This window comes from Chelonia mydas, chromosome 21 (assembly GCF_015237465.2).
Source record: "Chelonia mydas isolate rCheMyd1 chromosome 21, rCheMyd1.pri.v2, whole genome shotgun sequence".
Lineage (NCBI taxonomy): Eukaryota > Metazoa > Chordata > Testudines > Cheloniidae > Chelonia > Chelonia mydas.
In genome coordinates this window covers 2,453,660-2,475,008 of record NC_051261.2, presented here as the reverse complement: position 1 = coordinate 2,475,008, position 21,349 = coordinate 2,453,660, and the positions used below count along the sequence as shown (strand labels likewise).

The 21,349-nt window shown below is 45.0% G+C and overlaps 1 protein-coding gene across 1 annotated transcript in view; it reads right to left on the bottom strand.

The window, feature by feature from the left end:
* The window catches only part of ST7L (suppression of tumorigenicity 7 like), a 49,839-nt gene extending 30,726 nt beyond the window's left edge, over positions 1-19,113 (bottom strand). Inside the window, 11 exon segments of the mRNA XM_043533643.1 lie at positions 162-264; positions 1,068-1,140; positions 2,851-2,965; positions 4,007-4,104; positions 4,841-4,995; positions 5,811-5,889; positions 9,018-9,133; positions 9,914-9,968; positions 10,863-11,025; positions 12,739-12,821; positions 18,892-19,113. Of these exon segments, the coding sequence (XP_043389578.1) occupies positions 162-264; positions 1,068-1,140; positions 2,851-2,965; positions 4,007-4,104; positions 4,841-4,995; positions 5,811-5,889; positions 9,018-9,133; positions 9,914-9,968; positions 10,863-11,025; positions 12,739-12,821; positions 18,892-19,096 (1,245 nt within the window). The 5' untranslated portion in view covers positions 19,097-19,113.
* Positions 19,114-21,349: the final 2,236 nt, after the last annotated feature.

Here is a 21,349-nt window from a genome sequence, read left to right as displayed (position 1 = left end):
TTCAGGTTTTACATGAGCTACCCTCAGCCTACTTCAACCACAGAGAAGTAGTCACATGTTCCACAGAGGTAGCGAGACTCCAGGACCACTGCAAATAGTGACTATATTTCAGATAGTAAGCTAAACTGATCCCCATAAGGAGAAAAAAAGTCAGTTCTTACCTTTGGGACATGAGGGTTAAATTCCACAGCTCTGTGAATTGCTTCCACAGCATTAATTTCTGCTGTGCTGAGCCCTCTTCTGGAGGCTGTTTCTGGAGAGAACCTGCATGGAAAACCCAAACTGAACAATTTACTAAAGAAAATGCAAACAAGAATGATACTTTAAGATTGAAGCGCATCGTAAACTGTGGGAAAGACTGATTCTTGAGAATGAGAAAACGCATTTTGGCTCAGCCCTGCTTTGCTCTTTATGCAGTTCACCACCACAGATGACTGACTCAGGTATCTTGACTACCATCCTTATTCATGTGCCAAAGGCATCTTAAGCTTTTGGAAACCAAGTGGCACTATGGAATCATTTTCTCTGGAGCATAACAAACACAAGAAGTTGAAGTGATGACCAAGATACTAGAAACTTTTCCATCTGGAGTTTTCAGATGGAAACTGGACTGAAAGCTGAGCATTCAATTAGCATTACAAGATTTTATGATGACACACACTAAGAGGCAAAGCTAAAATTAGCAGAGGATGCAGTCAGCAAGCAACCAGAGCGGGAGAGGGGAGCACCAATCTCCATGAAGGGTCAAGCATCCATCTTCCACACACACCCTCCATCATCTCAGCATGCGCTCAGGAAGAGTGAACCATCTAAAATCCAGAAGAGCTAAATATCGGATATTTGTATGGACTAGTTGTGTGTGTAATGTATACTTTAAAGGAAGCAGGAGAATAACAGACGAAGAGAGAAGCTGAACATTTGCTCATGAATAAAGAAAGAATCTGTCTTCAGAGATATGAATGCACATGGGATTTAGGGTTTTGTTTTTAATAATTGATCTATCTTTTTACACCAGAATCCAAGATTAGCATAATACACTGATTTCAGTAGTTTCTGTGTTCACTTACCTATCTGAAACAGCTCTGGCCTTCAACAGTGCTGCTGTGTAACATATTGCTGCTGATTTTGGAAGACTGATATCTATGGTACAATAAATAGTTAACTTTAGGATTCTAAAGTAAGACAAACATTTTAAATCTGTCTCCTCTGAGCTGAATGATTTGCATTTGGGATGGCCCATACAGTAAATTCAACATCTGGAACATTTCAGTTATGACTAGAAACTTTCAATTCCTTAACTGCTTTGCACCAGTCCCCAAAATCCTCTTTCAGAAAAATCCCCCGGTTTTACAGTCCCAGTTGCAGGGTCAGGAATTGTTCTTTACCACTCATGTCTGAGCATAGTTATCAAATATGATGCTGTAAAACTGAATTTATACAGAGGTACATTAGTGGGTTAAACACCTTTAGAAAGCGTTTTCAGCTGTGTTAAACACCACGCTCAGTATTAAAACAAATAATTTTTAACCTTCAAGTTACTTTTTGCATTTCTTAACTTAAAAATATACTAGTCAGTTTCTAGTAAATTTCATTTTCAAGTTCTCACACATTAGCACCTTTCAACATTGAATTACAAACACTACAGGGGAATTTAACTAAAATATCTTACCATTTAATTATTTTTAGTTCTATGGAAAAATATCTATCGGTTTTAGTTTCTGTAAAACCTAAATTTATACAAAGCTTAAATTTGGTCCCAAATTTGACCTGACTGTCTTTAGGAGAGTTAAAATTCTACAGTACAAGGTTATTGTAAAAATAGACAAAAGACTCTGTTCCTAAATAAATTCCTGAATACTAGTCTTTGCGTACCAGTTGAACGCCTCCTGTTTCTTAAAACCTCTCTCAGTCTTGTCCATCATGTAACAAGCCAGCCAAGCATCTGGCAAGTACCATATGGGAAGGATTTCTCGCAAGTTTCTCTGAGTCTACAGTCCTCTGAAGCTCATCCTAACTGTTCCAGATGTTTAGAAGGAATCAGTGCCCCCTAAATTAAATACGTGTCAAACTTTCTGAAGTCAACATGAAAAAAATCCCATGACCACATAAACGTTTTTACCGTGTTAATGAAAAATACCCACACAACACAGCATGGATTGAGTAATATCAGCACACTGGCCACACACTTGGGTATTAGGTTTTGGCAAGACCCTCATGCCACTTACTCCCTGAAGCAATAGTGATTAGAGGCATTACGGAACACACTGACTCCTGGGTGCGAGGAAGACTGCCAGAAACATTGCTTCTGCAGGCCTCTTATGTGAAGCTGATTTAAGGGACAGTTTTGAAAGTGACTTGGGTGTAACATTCTGGTCCCCGACTCTAAGGACACAAACAAAATAGCTAGGCTCTTCCACAGAATCTCTAAGCATATGGTACACTGGAAGCAGGTCAGCCTGGAGGACTAGTAACTGTGCAACATACTGCAACATAAGGGATCAAATGCTTGAGTCCTGATCTCTCTGGCAAACAGGATCCGAGAGTGGTATAAAAGACGCAGGTCAGGCAGTAGGGAAGCCTGCCTCTTTTCTGCTTACTCGCATGGACAACTCTGGTGAGGGGAGCAGCGCATTGACTGTGAAGGGCTGAAAAAACCAGTTAGCAGTGAAGGAACTAGGAGAGGTAAAAAAGGAGGTGCTCCTGGAGCTCACTTTGCCCCCAATACACAGAGCAGTTGTGTTTGTTCACGGATCAAAGCTGAGGTTTGAGGAATATCTGTCACATGCTCTATGTTAACACACACAATGGCAAACATGAATGTTTTTAGGCATCATGACAAATGTGACTCACCATCATACTTCGCTAAAACTGCCTGGACATCGGCATACGCCTGTAATTCCAGCAGCGCCTCCAGAAGGTTTTCGTGAATATTCAACATACTAAGAAGTGGAAACTCTTTCATTAACTGCACATCAGAAAAGAGAAATACCTCCATTTTACTCAAACTTACCATAAGCGGGATCTGAAAACACAGAAAGCCTTTTGCCTTTATTTATTAAAATGGTAGTTTGGGCACAATAACCCCAAATATAAGACCAAAAAGAATCTAATTTAGCCAAATAAGATGTGTCTGGTATTTGTGCTTCAAATTATTCAAGGTCACAAAAGCCCAAAGAAATCAGCTTTTCTGTGGAAATCCAGAAAAAAAAAAAGTTGATAAATAACCCATTTTAGGCCTTGTAATTCTTCCTGCCAATGCAACAGACACACTTACTTATATTCAATCTGTTAATCAAAGCAAGTAACCATAAATTGTTCCAAAATGCAATATCAGAACTGTATTCATTTTCCAGTGTTGTTTAGGTCACTGTTTCACATCCTTAATAAATTATCAGCTCTGAGCTGCTAACCCAAACCAGATGATAAATCTAATCACATTGTCCAATAAATTCAGCAAGGCATTTAGATAAAATAGAGTACATAAATATTCAATGCAATGGTTTCAAGAACTTAATATAATGACTGATGTTCTTTTTCATCCTTTACTTCTTCCCACCTCTCTCTGCCCCCCACCACCAAAGAGACCACAACAATTTTTTCTACATTCATCTGCTCAGTACACTTGTTTCCCAGGTGTTCACACAATGTGCTCCCCGCCTGACTTGGCTAGCTGCACAAAGTGGTTGGTTTGATCTATAATACATGCCCGTGTAAAAATAACTTACCATCCACCTTGGGCAAGTGAAAGAAATAAAGTGCCATAGTACGAAGCATACAGTTTAGCTACTTTAACAAGTTAATCATCAAGCCAAACAAAAGGGGAAATGGAAGGTAAAACTCTAAATACATTAGCCATATTATGTACATATATACTTCACAGATATCAAAAACTAAAATTTTGTTGAAAACATTCATATCTCACTATGAAACTCAGTCAAAACCTAATTGTTCCATCCCCTCCACTGTGGTTACCCAAGTTGTTTACGTTTTATTTAAAATGACTTACATCTCTCATCATTTTTACTGCTTCTTTTATTCTTCCAAGTTTTCTTGCACACATGGCTAGTCTCCTTTTCACGTAAACCAACACATTGGTGTCTCTTCCTGAGTAACAAAATAAAACAATCTCCATTCTAAAAACTCACTTTCAATCTTTATTATGTTAAGATATGCTTAGTTGCATAAAGGGAGTAATAAAAAAGGGCTGAGGGATGTGTTGTGGACATCTCTTTAATAGAGTGCCTAAAATGGCATGAGATGACATTATTCTCCAAGAGAGAATGCACACCACCCTTTCCCTAACCAGCAGCAGAGAGAAGAAGAAAGAGTATGGAATAATCACCTATACCTTCCCAGCCCAAATTCTGGCAGTGGTCCACCAAGACCAAACCCAGCAATTCACTTCAGTTTGGTTCCCAGTCATCATATGGCAAGAACTTTTGAGTTTCTTTCCATCTGTTGGGTGGGATAAAACTAGTGATGAACTGCACCATTAACGCTTACTAATCCTTCCATTATTCCACACCACCAGAGTATCAGATCAAGACATTAAGATACACTGCCACATGTTTGCAGAGGCCCACCAAGGCAGAGTGACATACGCTACTGTGATGACTACACGCTCTATCTGCTTTTTTATAGATTTACTCATATGAAGACCATATAAAATTCATACAGCATATCATGCTAAAGTGTAATTACAGAATAAGTACTAACAGCAATTCTCCTTATCTGGGTTTGGTGTTTCAACTGCTACCCTAAAAACAATCACATTTCTTTCATTTTGCTTTTGTGCTCAAACAGAAAAATCTGTTTAACTAGTCAGTGCCAAGGTGCTTACTAAGCTGCGCTTCATGCTGGGAGTTTTGGGGATGGCAGTGCTGAGATTTTCTGAAAACTGTTTCTCCTGCTTTTAGTGCCTGCTTAAAATACTTCTCAGCATCTGTAATAGTTGTTGCTTCTTCCTCGGCTAGGAGAACATATGCAGTGGCACAACTGTAATGGAAACAAAAACAAGAAAGCCACAAACTACTCAGACGGAAGTCAGTTGTAAGGATTTTTTGCAAAAGAAAGTAACGGCATCAAAGGTATCTACGGGTTTTGTCCTGTACGTAGTACTTGAAAGTTTATGAAAACCCATTACTAATGAATAAAAATTAAGTATGTAAGAATCCTTATCAAACACCCAGTGAAATACATGGTACCTAGCAGAGTATTCACTGGACTACAGTCAAGTGACAAGTGCTAGGAAAACAGAAGCCTTTACAGTTTTAAGAACTTAAGGTAAATGTCTCAAATGGAAAAATAAGTTTGTTGCAGCAAGGAAAATTATTTTCTCAAAAACAATGAAAAGGTAGTGTGACAATGTCGAAAATGGTCCTTTGTGGCCATGAAATCTGTAAGTCTGATTACAACGTTATTGGGAATCAGTAATGATATTGCAATAACAAGACTCCATATGAAGACTTACTTTGTTTCACCTCAAAATAAGTTTTTTCTCCTTGTGTACGTTATTTCTAGTGACACAAAGACAGAAATGGCACAAATCAAACTAATGTACTCTTTTTAAAAATTAAAAGATACGCAGGCCAAAAGCTATCTTTTATCAAACCTGAGCTAAGTGCTGCAATGTACTCCGATAGCCACGTTTATTTTTAATTGATGCATACAGGAAAACCCTCACACTATTCGAAGACATTCCTTCTTGCTAATTCTAAATTTAAACAAAAAGTGACAGTGTGTCCTGGGTAAAGCACTTTGTTTTTTTATGCCAGAACTTAGATTTATGTTTATATTAATTTCAAACTTACTCATTATTTAACTCTAAAGCTTGATACGCTGCTTTGATTCGGGCTTGAGGGTTTCTCTCTCGCCATGCCTTCTGCATAACTGTTGGAAAAATGTTTTAAAACAGATCATGAACAGAAATGCTTATGTATGAAATATATAGTTAACCATCCACGAAAACTAGAGCTTTTTAAGAAGTTAACACTTAGGTTATTTATACATCAGCTCCACTTGACCAACGATCATTTGTACTCTGAGCTTGACTCTATTCTTCCCTCAGATGCATGCAGCAAAAGGAGATTTAAATCCTGAGGAAATCCTTCCACCACCAACAGAATATTATGACACATCTGATTAGATTACAAATTCCACTTAAAATGGGAATATCTGCAAGGAGATTATTCATTGTGATTTGCATATAAAATGGGTTTTAAATGAACATAGTTCCTGTGCACATACAGACTGGTGTACAATTACTCGATTGGTGCACACTGTTTTTTGCATGCACTGACAGCGCCCCTGGCACAGCCCTGCATGAAATCCTAATTTTTGTTTTTTATTGACAATACTTTTCTTTTAAGGAAAGACATAATAAAAAAAATTATTGTTCTGGTGCAGTTTTGTGGTGTTAAATCCTTGAGTAAGTGCCTTCTCAAAGCTGTTATTTAACAGATTATACACGGTTAAGCAATCCCTTTTAAAGTTTGGGTTAGAAAGCAAGAGCAAATTCGAGTGGCGTAACATGTTACAGCCAATTCAAAATATACTGTTACTGTTTATCATCTTGTTGAAAGGTGCTACGAAGCAGCTAAAAATACACAGAGATCAGAACATGCTCTTTATCTAAACTATGTTTGAATCTAGGAGGTTTGTCTGAATTATAATTTTCTGCAAAAGAATTACAGCAAGAGGAGGAGTGGGAAGAGAACCAATTCAGCACAGCACATCTCTGGACAACATCAGCCCGCATTATGAAAAAATGGAACCCAAATTTAAGAGCCCACTTTACCCAAAAGAAGGGCAATGTTCTTACCACTACCATTTCCTAGGCAGAATTAGAGTCTTCACACCCAACAGCATTTCTGAAAAGACTCCAAAACTGTTGGTTCATGGAACTGAATATCTGGCCTCGCTCAAGTTTGATAAGAAAAACTGGAGAATCTATACATGTTTCTTTTGGAACAAAAACTGCAACTGTCCAGTAAGAATAATGTGGAAAATATTTGAGTTTTCCTTTGGAAACAAAATATTAGTCTTGGCTTAAAAGACGAGACAATATACTCCATTTGTGCAACAAAAATACATTCCTCATATCAAACATGTCACCAGCTAGCTGACAGCTAACGCTTCCTGAACTTGACAAATTGATAAGAGTTAGCACCTCATCTGACAATAGCCAGGTAGGGCATACTAACTATACAAAAATGTTGTAACATTACAATACACTTAAAGAGACATGACTGTTCATTAGTTATGGCCCCAACTGTGAACTTCTTTAAAGACATTAAACTAGTGGAGAACACAGTCCAGGTTTTAAAAATATATAATTAGGAAAAAACAACGCTGTAATGCCTAGTTTATGAATTATCCTACAATATTTGGTTTTCTAGATGCACAGCGAACCGAGACAACACAAGATCTCCCTTTTCACCAAACTGTGAAGCACTGTTTACCTCCATGATGTTGTAAATGTAATCAAAGGGAAAGTCCTGTGGGCTAGTTTAACAAGAAACTGATTGAAGACAAACAAGGAAAGATGTTATTTTCAAACTTCTGAAATGTATTACAAACAACAAAGTAAGCAAAAACAAGAGTCTCTCACCATATCCCTTAACAAATGTAATTCTGCAATCTATACTAAAACACCAACAAAGTTGCAACCATAGCTCTATTATATGAGAAGAGTTTTAGTCCTGTATTCTGGATGCCAAACCATCCTGAGCTGAAAACTCATCAGATCTCAAGCTAAGCAGGGTTGGACATAGCCTGTTCAATGGGAGAACTCCAAGGAATGTCTAGGTCAGAGGTTCTCAAACCATGGTCCATGAGCTCCATTCAGGTGGTCCACGGATAGTTCCCTCTAAGGTGCGTGCCTGGGCAGCCACACACAAGAGAATGAAGGGCCACCCACCTGATTAGTGGAGCCGCGCAGGCATGGCTCCACTAATTAGGTTCCTGGACCCTGGAGAAGACGCACATGTAAGTTGAAGTGGTGGCCTTGGGGGAAAAAGAGCGTTGGTGGGAGGGGACAGTGGGGTGAGAAGAGGGGGTGGGGGGAATTTGGGATGTGCAGGGCTGTGGCGGAGAGAGAAAGAGGCGACTTTCCCCAGCTCCAGGGCTGCGGCGGCTGGGGAGAGATGGCCCTCCTTCCCAGCCCCAGCTAGAGAGGGCACATCCATTGCATTAGAAAGGTAAGACTACTGATATTAAAATATGAGTGGTGTGCTTTTATCTGTAGAACAAAAAAACGTTAATTATTATGTTTTAATATAGCGCTTTCATCCAAAGTGCTTTACAATAGTTAGCTAACGGTACAAACAACATTTGGAAAGATCATTAAGTGATCTGCCGAGACCCTCAGCAATTTTCAAGTGGTTTGTGGAAAAAAAAGTTTGAGAACCACTGATCTAGCTGATGCAGGAAGCAGGCGCTCTTCTTTCTGAGTCAGTATTGAACTAATGACCAACCACAGTAACAAGGGCAGAATGCTGCTGAGGGGACCATTTTTCAGGAGACGAAACTACAATATTAAGCATGTCGTAGAGTCTAAAGCACCTTTTGCAAAAGCAGGAACATTTTCACAACTTACTATTTCATATACGCAACACACTGTCTTTAGTGTGTGTTTCATCCAAGGATCTGAGCATTTAGGCAAACATGAAGCCTCATCATACTCCTGTAAGTTATGTTAGCATTATCCCCATTTTATAGATGGGCAAACTGAGCCACAAGACAGGAAGTAACTTGCTCATAGTTACAAAGTGAGTCAATGGCAGAGTTTAGGAATCACTTTAAACCTCTAAACTGCACTCCCTAGAGAACTCAGAAGTGTATCACTAAACATATATTTTGTACTCCCTAAATTGCTGAATTATGCAGTTATTGCTTTATAGGTTTCCAGTCAGTAGTTGGGATCACCTTAGGGTGAATATTTCCAATATACTTTAGATATTTCAACCGTTCCATATTTCACACATACATCCCTGTTTTCATGCAGAAATAGCTAGTACCTGTATCTGAAGGCCGAAGAGAGTCTGTGTCACATGTGAAAAAGGTCTGATGATCCTGAGCAGACAAATTCATGTCATAGTATGTAAGCGGTTCCTTCCCAGTCACCCACGTGTACCTTTAGCAAAAGGCAAGAAAAGTCTCAAAACATGTGTTGGTAACAGCTGTTACAGTGGGATGTCTGATGTCTTCAGAAACAGGGGCTAGCACTGAAGGATCATTTGTTACCTACATTTTCTAATCATAAGATTGCAACACCAATGTTCTGTACAGGTTGCCAGAAGGCTTCCTGGCGATAAGGCAATGCATGAATTTTTAACCTAAAAGCCAAAATGGTCTGGCAACTGCCTGTTTGAGAAATGCCTCTATCCCTGTGCAACAGGGTCACAGTTATGGACAACGACAATGCTGAAGCTGAAACCACTGCTCTATAAAGGGAGTGTGGGGTTCCACTAGGGCGTTCTATATGACAGACTCTACTTCCGAACTCATTCCTCAAGCTTTGGAATGAAATAGCCCAAAGCTGTCAGCTTTCAGGGCATGCTGCAAAGCTCAAATCTTTACAAGTTTGCAGATATTTTAGAATTTTGGAGAAAGAGGGTTGCGATGAGCACTAGAACAGCTGTTCTTTGCATTGGGGAAGCTACAGAGTTTACTTTGTTTACAAGAATATTTGAATTTCTAATATGGGATGAAGGTGCCTAGAGCTCTGGAGAGATTTTTTAAGTGTAGGACTGGTATAAATCCCAACAATTACCCATGATGCTCTTTGGATCTCACTATTATTTCCAAGAAGTGCAAGGATGAGAGCTCTGGCAACAAGTTAAAAAGGTGTGTGTAGGCTCTAAGTTCATTTCAACAATTGCTTGTTATACTGAAAATAAAATGAAATTAATACCTGCTATATTCTGCTCCTCTGAAAAGATTAAGAGGGTTTCTCCATACTTTGCACTCTGCAAAATGAAAAAGCACTACTTCAAGTTTGAATAAAGTTCCAAAATTGATCCTTATAGTGTGTATGGGTAACACCCATTGTTTCATGTTCTCTGTGTATATAAAATCGTCCTACTGTATTTTCCACTGCATGCATCCGATCAAGTGGGCTGCAGCCCACAAAAGCTCATGCTCAAATAAATTTGTTAGTCTCTAAGGTGCCACAAGTACTCCTGTTCTTTTTGTGGATACGGAACACGGCTGCTACTCTGAAAATTAATCCCTTGTCTTTAAACAGCTACAGCCCTTTCTGTAAAATCCACATAACTTCAATTCACTCCCTGATCACTTCCCGCTGGACATGACTTGTGCAAAGCCAGAGGTTTCCAGCATTCCTGTCATACAAAAGCACTTGGGAAGAAGGTTAAACACTGTACGAGAATAACCGGAGCAATGCTCAAATTGTGTAATTTTGGAGCCTGCAAACCGTAAAATGTTGGTGCCTGCAAAAGCCTGGTATTACTGGGACAATTCAGTGGTGTGTTTCAGTCTATTTTTTGCATTCAAGCTGTGTATTAATCTCTTGACTTAAACTCTTATTTCTAATCATTATGTAACATACTAGGCAATACATAGGTTCCTTCTTTCAGCAGTTCTAACAAATGCAACGGTATTCACAAAGCAATTCCAGATTTTACTTCACTGATTTCCATCATCATTTCTCTTTACTTCTGCAACTCTCTCGTTCTGATGGTCCCAAATGAGAGAACATCTTTCTCTGATTGTTACTATAGGCACTAACGTGAAGCCAAGACCATTCTAAGACAGAAATCCAACCAGTTTGAACAAATCTTTCTGGGTTTAGGGGAGACACTTAACATGTCCCTGCAAAGCCAAAAGTTAGAAGGAATTACCTGACAAACTCTGCCTGTTTGTCTCGTTTTCTCCGTTGTTGTCTGAAAAACCTGGCACCGGAGGACTATTCTCTACTCCTCCAATGAGCGGCCTCAAATGGCTCACAGACACCTGCTCAATGAAAGAGGTGCCATATTTTTGGAAGTACCACCATTCGAATATCTGCGATGGGAACAAGAGAAATATTGCATCCAAGTGTTTCACTGGACAACAAGTTTCCAGTATTCACAATAGACATGAAACAATAATGTGAGCCATGTGGACATCCCTTTGCAACTGATTACAGACACTATTTATCTATATAAAATATTGTTAATTTTTATATCTCCTTCCACTAAACAAGAGAGACATGGGGCTCTCCATACAATGTAGGAAGAAAAAACATTACGAAATTTGTCAGATTTTAGCCTAATAATGGATCATCATCCACAAAAGTATGCTAACTTCTGAAGCAATTACAGCAAATAAGGTGTCTGGATCCTGCAGCCCTTACTTTAGCACATAGCCAAAGGGACTTACCCCTGGAAGTAAGGACTACATGACTGGGCCTAGCTTTGGGTTTCATTCTTCCAAATTCACTTTTTTTGCCCATTTTGTATCACCTGCAATATGCTTTGTTGATAGCCTGTGAAAGTCCAGGGAGGGAAGTCATTTAGTTCATTTATGAGATGCTGAAGATTAAGAGTGTTATTTCTTTCCTCTTTCCTCCTGTAGGCCTTATGAGGCATTTATATGTAATGATCTCCGGGAGTTTCAGTAGAGGACCACCCTAGACCAATTCATCTGGGTATTTCCATCAGCATGAAGAGAGAAGTCACATTTGAATACACGGCATTCCTATTGTGCAATGTTGCAATAACTCATCCATTTTAAATGTCAACAAAAAAATCCACTTTTTTCTTTAAAGCGGGGATTTTTCTGTATCTTAATTATGTAAAATGACTAGGGCAAACAACATCATCCATCTCCTTCTTAAACAGCTCTTCCCAAATCCCCCATTCAGTACTCACAAACCACATTCTTCCTGCAGCGATGGTAAACAAATTGCTTCCTTCACATTAAAAAAAGATTTTTCTTTTCTTTTAACTTTAGCCACACAAAATGTCTGCTAAACACAGCTTCAGCATATTCTGGTAACTGTGTGTGATGTCTGACAGTGAAAGAATGTTCCTAAAGGCCCTTATCCTGCAACCAGATCTGCCCACACAGATCTGACTGCAGGATCAGAGCCTGATATCTCAGACGGCTAAAGATCTATCAGACTTCAGCAAGAATAATTTCTTTTATAGCCCAAACACTCTCCCACACCAGCCTCTCTTTAGATGTAACTTTTTAGTGAACTTAGTGCTCGTGAAACATCCAGAAAAGCTTTCACCCTCCAAGGCAGTCAATTTGTCCAAAGAACACGTGCAATGTGGCAGCAGTGCAAGCCTTCTCTGCGCGCACCACCCACGACTTGAAGGGACCGCTTCCCACGGTGAGAGAGGTGGTCAGTTTTCGTGGTCTGGCTGCTGCGACGGCCAATGAGAGAGTACCAGTTGTGGCAGTGGCTTTGTAATGCAAACTATCCATTGGGAAAGGGACTGAGTTTCCCTCTTTAAAACACAGGAAATTATGTGCAATTTTGAAGGTTGAGATTCAATTAGCACAAAATTCAGGAAATTCAGAGTTAAGGTTGTTGTGGGAACCATAGCTATACCCTCTTCAGGTAACAATGGATAGAGTCCTGTGTACCAGAAACTACTGAGGCGCCTTCGTTTCTTTTACAGTATAAGGACACCACCTAGAGACTGGTCAGAGAACAGGAGGGTTTCTTGCATCCTCACTTTAACAAGAGACATGCAAAAGCTCTAGTGAGAAGAGGAATCTACTTACAAATATCAGTCCAGATATAAGAGATGAAGTCCCTGTAAGTGCAACGTAGAATTTTGGAGTCAAAGTGCTTAAGAACACAGTCACTGTTAAGAGGGAAGAACAGCACAGTCAATAGGCAGAACTAGAAAATTCCAAATATGTTTGAAAGCAACATAAACAACCATATATAGCGCACTACACACACACACACACACCAAAATTGCTTAGGTTTTGCAAGGGCCTTGGTAGTTTCACAGATGGAAGAGTACAGCAAGCAGAAAGATGTTAGTTAAAAGAAGATACTGTATCAAATACAGCTTGTGTTTGCAATCAGAACGATTCTATACAAATCCTTTGACCAGACATCAAAATTGTAATGCTCTCACTACACCAACAGATCTTAACAGTTGCATGATTGAATGAGTAAATAATTTTGACAGACCATATGTTTTATTGTAATTTAGAAGTGAGCTATATTATTTTGATACAAGTTTCTATTTAGTCTTAGCAAGTAAAATGATCAGAAGTTCTGTTTTAAAAAGGCACATAGAATCAATAATCAATCAACAATAAATAGGTGCTGCTAGATCCCAAATATTAAAAAAGGCACAACAAAACAAAGAGTGCACCAAAAGTTATTATGTTCAAATACATTGTACTGTGTAGATTTATACAGACTTCCATTCCTTGGTATTTACAGAACAGAAGAAACCTCTTCAAAGTTACCACCCTGAGTGAATCTCACATTTCCAAGTATGAAAGGCATGTTTGGTCTGAGTTGTTCTACTAATCCACTGCAGGAAGCAGTAACAGAGGAAACTGGAAACATATAGCACCACCAACTGGAGTATTACGTAACAGAGATAGCCTCTGTTTCCAATGTCCAATATTTACTGCAGGCTGAGCATATGTTGAGTTTAATACTGCAGGTTGAAAATGGGCTTCTGAGAAAACCTGAAAATCTAATTTAAACAGTGGCCAACAGCTAAATGGAAAAACAGACCCAAGAAACATCCAGCTTTACCTTTGAAAAGAAACTAGTACACATGCAGGAAGAGTGACAATAGTCATGTTGGAATCACAGCAAGGGGTTCAAGCAGAAAATGAACTCTCTGTTAGATGAGGATGCTATTACAGTAACATAGTGTAATTTCTCTAACTATCATAAAATCCTGAATTCAACTTCACATCAAAATGTTGGAATGCTAATTCCTCAATAAGTAAATATGCTCCTGGGAAGAGAAGAATTCATTTTAAATAGATTAACAGACAGAAAAGCAACAATACAATCATCAGGGTATTTTAAAAGAGGAGGGGCAGGAAGGAAAGAACATATGTAATTTTCACTGGAAAGTCACAAGCCAGAATCAGAGTGCATAACATCAAAACTTTTTTTGCACAAATAATCCATCTTTCACAGCTGTGGAAAGAGACACTAAATATACTGACTACCTAGCCATTGGCTAAAGAAAACTGAGGCAATCATCTATTGCAGACTTTTCTGGAAGAGTTAATTTTAAGGAGCAGGCCCACCACCTTCACAGCATAAATCTATTTAACCAGCCACTGATCCGCAGTAAAGGAGAAATAGAAGAAAGAAACATCTGATGACAGCAAGTCTGAAGCCTATGTAGTTCAGCAATAAGTGTCATGGTCTAGTGTCCCTTCAGTTTTTAAACGATACTTGTAACCACTGCAGTTTCACCAAATCTTTACCTATTTCTAGATCTTTATCTAGAAAACCATATTGTTCTCGGAAATGTGACAAAAAGACCGATTTGAACACTAGACCAAATTTGTGTTAAATTCCCACAGCTCAGAGAATCTTACAGACTCAAGAAAAATATCAATTTTCATCTCATCTTCTCACCCACCTGCAATAAAGCAGACTAAAGATCCCCTTTGTGGGACCAGCTGGGGTGTAGTGTTGAGTTATTCCAGAGCACGCCCAACCACAGGTGACATTCCAAACTGAGCTGAAATGATGGATATAAGGTAACCAGAACCTTCAAACTGACGGTGGCACAATCAAAGAACATGGCCTAACAGTCACCAGCCACCATTCCAATACCAGAACATTTGTGTTACCAAAGGGTTATCCACCATCTCCCAAATAACTCAAAACCAGGGCCAGAAGGGACATTTCCAGTTGCATCAAACAAAACATACAATATTGACAAACCGCAAAGGAAATTTTAATTTCTGAACATCTCTAGGATTTGTTGAGTGAATTTCAAAGCACTGAGCTTGAGATGCTAGCCAGTATTCCATAGCCTATCATTACCTAAGGCCCAGTAAAATCCTTCTAATTGACATAGTTCATACGAAATAAACATGCCAATTAAACCATCAACCCAACTCTTCCCAGGCCAAAAGTAAACCATGGCAGTGGGAGATATTCACTTTTATTTCTTGAACTGCTTTTTACATAAGCATTGTACAAAGTATTAGAACATTTTCAAAATCTACATGAAGGTAAATGTGTCTTGTATGATAGCCACAAAAAAGAGCCAGGAAGCAGTCATCAGTGGAGGGACACAAAAACCTTGTCTACACTAACAAGTTACCCACTGTTAAAGGATTTATGCAACAACTGCAGTTGAAACAACACTGAACACAACTTAACTGCAAGTTCAACCAAGAACAAACCACACTAAGGATAATTTTGGAAACTGAAATTGGGCATTTTTGTTAGGCAAGGCAGAAATTGGAAGTTAGTACCAGAAAGCTCTAATTCATAATGATTAATGTTATGAGACTGTAAATATTAACAAAAGGGTGAGTGACTGCATCAAATGAATCTTGCTGAATCTGTTCCTTAGCAAGTGCCTTGTGCAATTTATTAAGGAGCTCATTAGGGAAAGGCCAAGGCTTGCTGAGTTTGTTTCCAAAATTAAGGGTGACAGTAATAATTAGTATCTCTAAATAGATAGCAGCTCCAATCCATCCAAGAATTTCCAAGTATTTTACAAGTGTTATTATACAGCACTTGAAATGTTTATAAACACCAAATGTCTAGGAAGGAGCTAATACAAAAAGATGAGGCTTGAACCACACCCAACAAGAGGTGTTAAGGCACCAGCCCCATTCCAGCAGCTGGAGAGCATACTGAGCTTCTTTCCAAACGCCCATACCTGGACATTCGCTCAGGAGGTTCCATCTTTGGTATCAGCCTCTGGCTAATAATTAACTAATAAACCTGAAGAGTGAAGCTTTTTCCCATTTTCCCCTGGCTCCTGGAAGACAAGAGAGCTTTCTCCCTTATCTCCACTGCTAATTGCAGCATCCTCTGTAAGATGCTGTCCAGAACCCTATGGGCTGAAATGAAACTCAGATTGGGTCAATTTCACCCAGTTTGGACATCATCAACTTGAAATGCTTTCATCTGAAGGGGAAAAAAAAGTGTGAAAGCAGTTACAATTCCTCCACCTGCCTGAGTCTCCCTGAAAATTTTGTCATGTTGGAGTCACATATTCCAACTTTTAAAAAAAAAAATTCTTCCATGCTGATGTATGAAAGATCCACACAAAGAAAACTGTACACAAAAAGCTGCCAAATGCACAGAGTAAACACAGTAGAAAATAAGAGGAAAAGCATTGTTTCTTCTAGACTCTTTCAATTCTAGACATGTTAAATGTTACTTGAAACAATAATAGGTAGAGCCCTTCTAAATTCATGGCCATGAAAAACAAGTCACGGACCGTGAAATCTGGTCTTTTATGTGCTTTTACCCTATACTATACAGAGTTCCCGGGGTAGACCAGCATTTCTCAAACTCGGGGTCCTGACCCAAAAGGGAGTTGCAGGGGGGTCACAAAGTTATTTTAGGGAGATTGCGGTATTGTCACCCTTACTTCTGCACTGCTGCAAGAGGCAGCACTGCCTTTCCAGCTGGGCAGCCAGAGAGCAGTGGCTGTTGGCCAGGCTCCCAGTTCGGAAGGCAGCGCCTCGCCAGCAGCAGTGCAGAAGTTAGGGTGGCACAACCCTCCCTACAATAACCTGGTGACCCCCGCCAACTCCTTTTTGGGTCAGGACCCCTACAATTACAACACTGTGAAATTTCAGATTTAAATAGCTGAAATCATGAAATTTACGATTTTAAAAATCCTATGACTGTGAAATCGACCAAAATGGAGGGCAACTTTGGTAGGGCCCTAATAAGGGGTAAGACATTTTTAAACAGAAGGGTTGGTGTCCTGGCAAGTATCATGCCCAAGCCAACATACAGAGCACATGAAACTAGCAGTATTTTTATTTCCAGTAGTGCCCACCTGTAATTAACAACCAGACCAAAAATGCTGAAGAACTGACAGTCTATCCTCTGCTTCAGAAAAGCAAAGGTCTCTTCCTGCTCCACTTTTCTGGGCTGCACTTGACAGTCTGCTGTACCTGGTTTATTTATAATGAGCACTAACAAAACAAAGAACAAATCCCAATTACTTCTAGATTTTGACAAGATTAGAAGAAAAAAATTATTTCTTCCCCACCCACCCTGTTTGTTTACTATGTGCATTTGACAGTTTTGTGAATGCTACAATCAGTGTCATTACTTGGGGGGGGGATCTTTCACAAATCAAGGGGTGGGGCGGTAAAAAACCATAAATGTGACTGTAAAACCATGGCAACTATCAAGCAGCCTCAGCAGTCAGGCGCAGGAGGAGCAAGCTCAGAGGAACCTGGGGCTGACATAACTTTAAAACTTACTTCTATTTGGAGTTAATGACATTTCTCATGATTGGTGGCGCATCAGAAACCTCTTCTGGGCCCATGGAAAATTGTGCAAAGGGGTCAGAAACCAAAAGCAACTACCTACAGGTAATATACCCTCCTGCCTACACCACAGCCACCCCTCACCCCAGGGGAACCCTCACCCCCCCAAAGTGTTCCCTCAGCCCCAGGGAACCTCCGCCCCTCCCCGAGAACCCACCCCACTCCCAGGGAGCCCCCACAGCCCTGGGGAAACCTCACCTCCTCCCACCGTGTTCCCTCAGCTCTGGGGAACCCCCGCCCCTCCCCGAGAACCCCCCCCCACCCGCAGGGAGCCCCCACAGGCCTGGGGAACCCTCAACCCCTCCCACCGTGTTCCCTCAGCTCTGGGGAACCCCCGCCCCTCCCCGAGAACCCACCCCACCCGCAGGGAGCCCCCACAGCCCTGGGGAAACCTCCCCCCCCAACGTGTTCCCTCAGCCCCAGAGAACCCCCGCCCCTCCCCGAGAACCCACCCCACTCCTAGGGAGCCCCCACAGCCCTGGGGAAACTCCTCCCCCCAACGTGTACCTTCAGCCCCAGAGAACCCCCACCCCTCCCCGAGAACCCACCCCACGCCCAGGGAGCCCCCACAGCCCTGGGGAACCCTCCCCCCCCCAATGTGTACCTTCAGCCCCAGGGAACCCCCACCCCACCCGCAGGGAGCCCCCACAGCCCTGGGGAACCCTCCCCCCCCCCCACGTGTTCCCTCAGCCCCAGAGAACCCCCGCCCCTCCCCGAGAACCCACCCCACTCCTAGGGAGCCCCCACAGCCCTGGGGAAACTCCTCCCCCCAATGTGTACCTTCAGCCCCAGAGAACCCCCACCCCTCCCCGAGAACCCACCCCACGCCCAGGGAGCCCCCACAGCCCTGGGGAACCCTCCCCCCCCCAATGTGTACCTTCAGCCCCAGGGAACCCCCACCCCACCCGCAGGGAGCCCCCACAGCCCTGGGGAACCCTCCCCCCCCCCACGTGTTCCCTCAGCCCCAGAGAACCCCCGCCCCTCCCCGAGAACCCACCCCACTCCTAGGGAGCCCCCACAGCCCTAGGGAAACTCCTCCCCCCAACGTGTACCTTCAGCCCCAGAGAACCCCCACCCCTCCCCGAGAACCCACCCCACGCCCAGGGAGCCCCCACAGCCCTGGGGAACCCTCCCCCCCCCCAATGTGTACCTTCAGCCCCAGGGAACCCCCACCCCACCCGCAGGGAGCCCCCACAGCCCTGGGGAAACCTCCCCCCTCCCACCGTGTTCCCCCAGCTCTGGGGAACCCCCGCCCCTCCCCGAGAACCCACCCCACTCCCAGGGAGCCCCCACAGCCGTGGGGAACCCTCCCCCCCCCAGCCCCGCCTCCACACCCCAGCCCCCGCACACCTGCCCCGGGGAGCCCTCGCCCCCCCGCCGCGTTCCCCCGGCCCCGCCTCTCACCGGCCGCCAGGTTGTCCCGGAGCCGGAGCGGGACCCGCAGCCAGCAGAGGAGCCCGAGCGCCGCCAGCAGCCCCAGCGCCCGAGCCCAGGGCACGGCGGCCAGCCCGGCCCCCCGCCGCCGCAGCCGCTCCCACCGCCCGGGGGCGCAGGGCGAGCCCTCAGGCTGCGCGGCCGGAGCCGCCTCCCCGCCACCGCTGTCCGCCATGGCCGCGCCGCCGGGGCCGGAGCGCAGCGCTCGGCCGCGCGCGCGGGGGCGTCCCCGCCGCAGACGGACTGGGCTGCGCGCGCGCTGCGCTCGGCGGGGTCCGCGCGCTGCGCCTGCTGGCTCCTCCTGGGGACTCGGGTGCATGTAGCGCTGGGGGTGCGTGCCCTGCTCGGGGACTGCGGGGGGGTGTCCTACACTCACTGGGGACACACACAGCGCTGGGGGTGCGTGCCCTGCTCGGGGACTGCGGGGGGGTGTCCTACACTCACTGGGGACACACACAGTACTGGGGGTGCGTGCCCTGCTCGGGGACTGTGCGGGGGGGGTGTCCTACACTCATTGGGGACACACACGGTACTGGGGGTGCGTGCCCTGCTCGGGGACTGGGGAGGGGTGCTACACTCATTGGGGACACACACAGCACTGGGGGTGCGTGCCCTGCTCGGGGACTGCGGGGAGGGGGGGGTGCTACACTCATTGGGGACATACACAGTACTGGGGGTGCGTGCCCTGCTCGGGGACTGTGGGGGGGGGGTGCTACACTCATTGGGGACACACACAGTACTGGGGGTGCGTGCCCTGCTCGGGGACTGCAGGGGGGGTGTCCTACACTCATTGGGGACGCACACAGTACTGGGGGTGCGTGCCCTGCGGGGGGGGGTGCTACACTCATTGGGGAGGCACACAGCACTGGGGGTGCGTGCCCTGCTCGGGGACTGCGGGGGGGGTGTCCTACACTCATTGGGGACGCACACAGCACTGGGGGTGCGTGCCCTGCTCGGGGACTGCGGGGGGGGGGGGTGTCCTACACTCATTGGGGAGGCACACAGCACTGGGGGTGCGTGCCCTGCTCGGGGACTGCGGGGGGGGTGCTACACTCATTGGGGACACACACAGCGCTGGGGGTGCGTGCCCTGCTCGGGGACTGCGCGGGGGGGTGTCCTACACTCATTGGGGACGCACACAGTACTGGGGGTGCGTGCCCTGCTCGGGGACTGCGGGGGGGGGGGTGTCCTACACTCATTGGGGAGGCACACGGTACTGGGGGTGCGTGCCCTGCTCGGGGACTGTGCGGGGGGGGGTGTCCTACACTCATTGGGGACACACACGGTACTGGGGGTGCGTGCCCTGCTCGGGGACTGGGGAGGGGTGCTACACTCATTGGGGACACACACAGCACTGGGGGTGCGTGCCCTGCTCGGGGACTGCGGGGGGGGGTGCTACACTCATTGGGGACATACACAGTACTGGGGGTGCGTGCCCTGCTCGGGGACTGCGGGGGGGGGGGGTGCTACACTCATTGGGGACACACACAGTACTGGGGGTGCGTGCCCTGCTCGGGGACTGCAGGGGGGGGTGTCCTACACTCATTGGGGACGCACACAGTACTGGGGGTGCGTGCCCTGCGGGGGGTGGGGTGCTACACTCATTGGGGAGGCACACAGCACTGGGGGTGCGTGCCCTGCTCGGGGACTGCGGGGGGGGTGTCCTACACTCATTGGGGACGCACACAGCACTGGGGGTGCGTGCCCTGCTCGGGGACTGCGGGGGGGGGGTGTCCTACACTCATTGGGGAGGCACACAGCACTGGGGGTGCGTGCCCTGCTCGGGGACTGCGGGGGGGGGGGGTGCTACACTCATTTGGGACACACACAGTACTGGGGGTGCGTGCCCTGCTCGGGGACTGCGGGGGGGGTGCTACACTCATTGGGGACACACACGGTACTGGGGGTGCGTGCCCTGCTCGGGGACTGTGGGGGGTGGGGGTGTCCTGCACTGATTTGGGACGCACACAGCACTGGGGGTGCGTGCCCTGCTCGGGACTGTGGGTGTGTGGGGGGGTGCTACACTCGTTTGGGACACACACAATACTGGGGGTGCGTGCCCTGCTCGGGGACTGCGGGGGGGGGCTACACTCATTGGGGACGCACACAGCGCTGGGGGTGCGTGCCCTGCTCGGGGACTGCGCGGGGGGGTGTCCTACACTCATTGGGGACGCACACAGTACTGGGGGTGCGTGCCCTGCTCGGGGACTGCGGGGGGGGGGTGTCCTACACTCATTGGGGAGGCACACGGTACTGGGGGTGCGTGCCCTGCTCGGGGACTGTGCGGGGGGGGGTGTCCTACACTCATTGGGGACACACACGGTACTGGGGGTGCGTGCCCTGCTCGGGGACTGGGGAGGGGTGCTACACTCATTGGGGACACACACAGCACTGGGGGTGCGTGCCCTGCTCGGGGACTGCGGGGGGG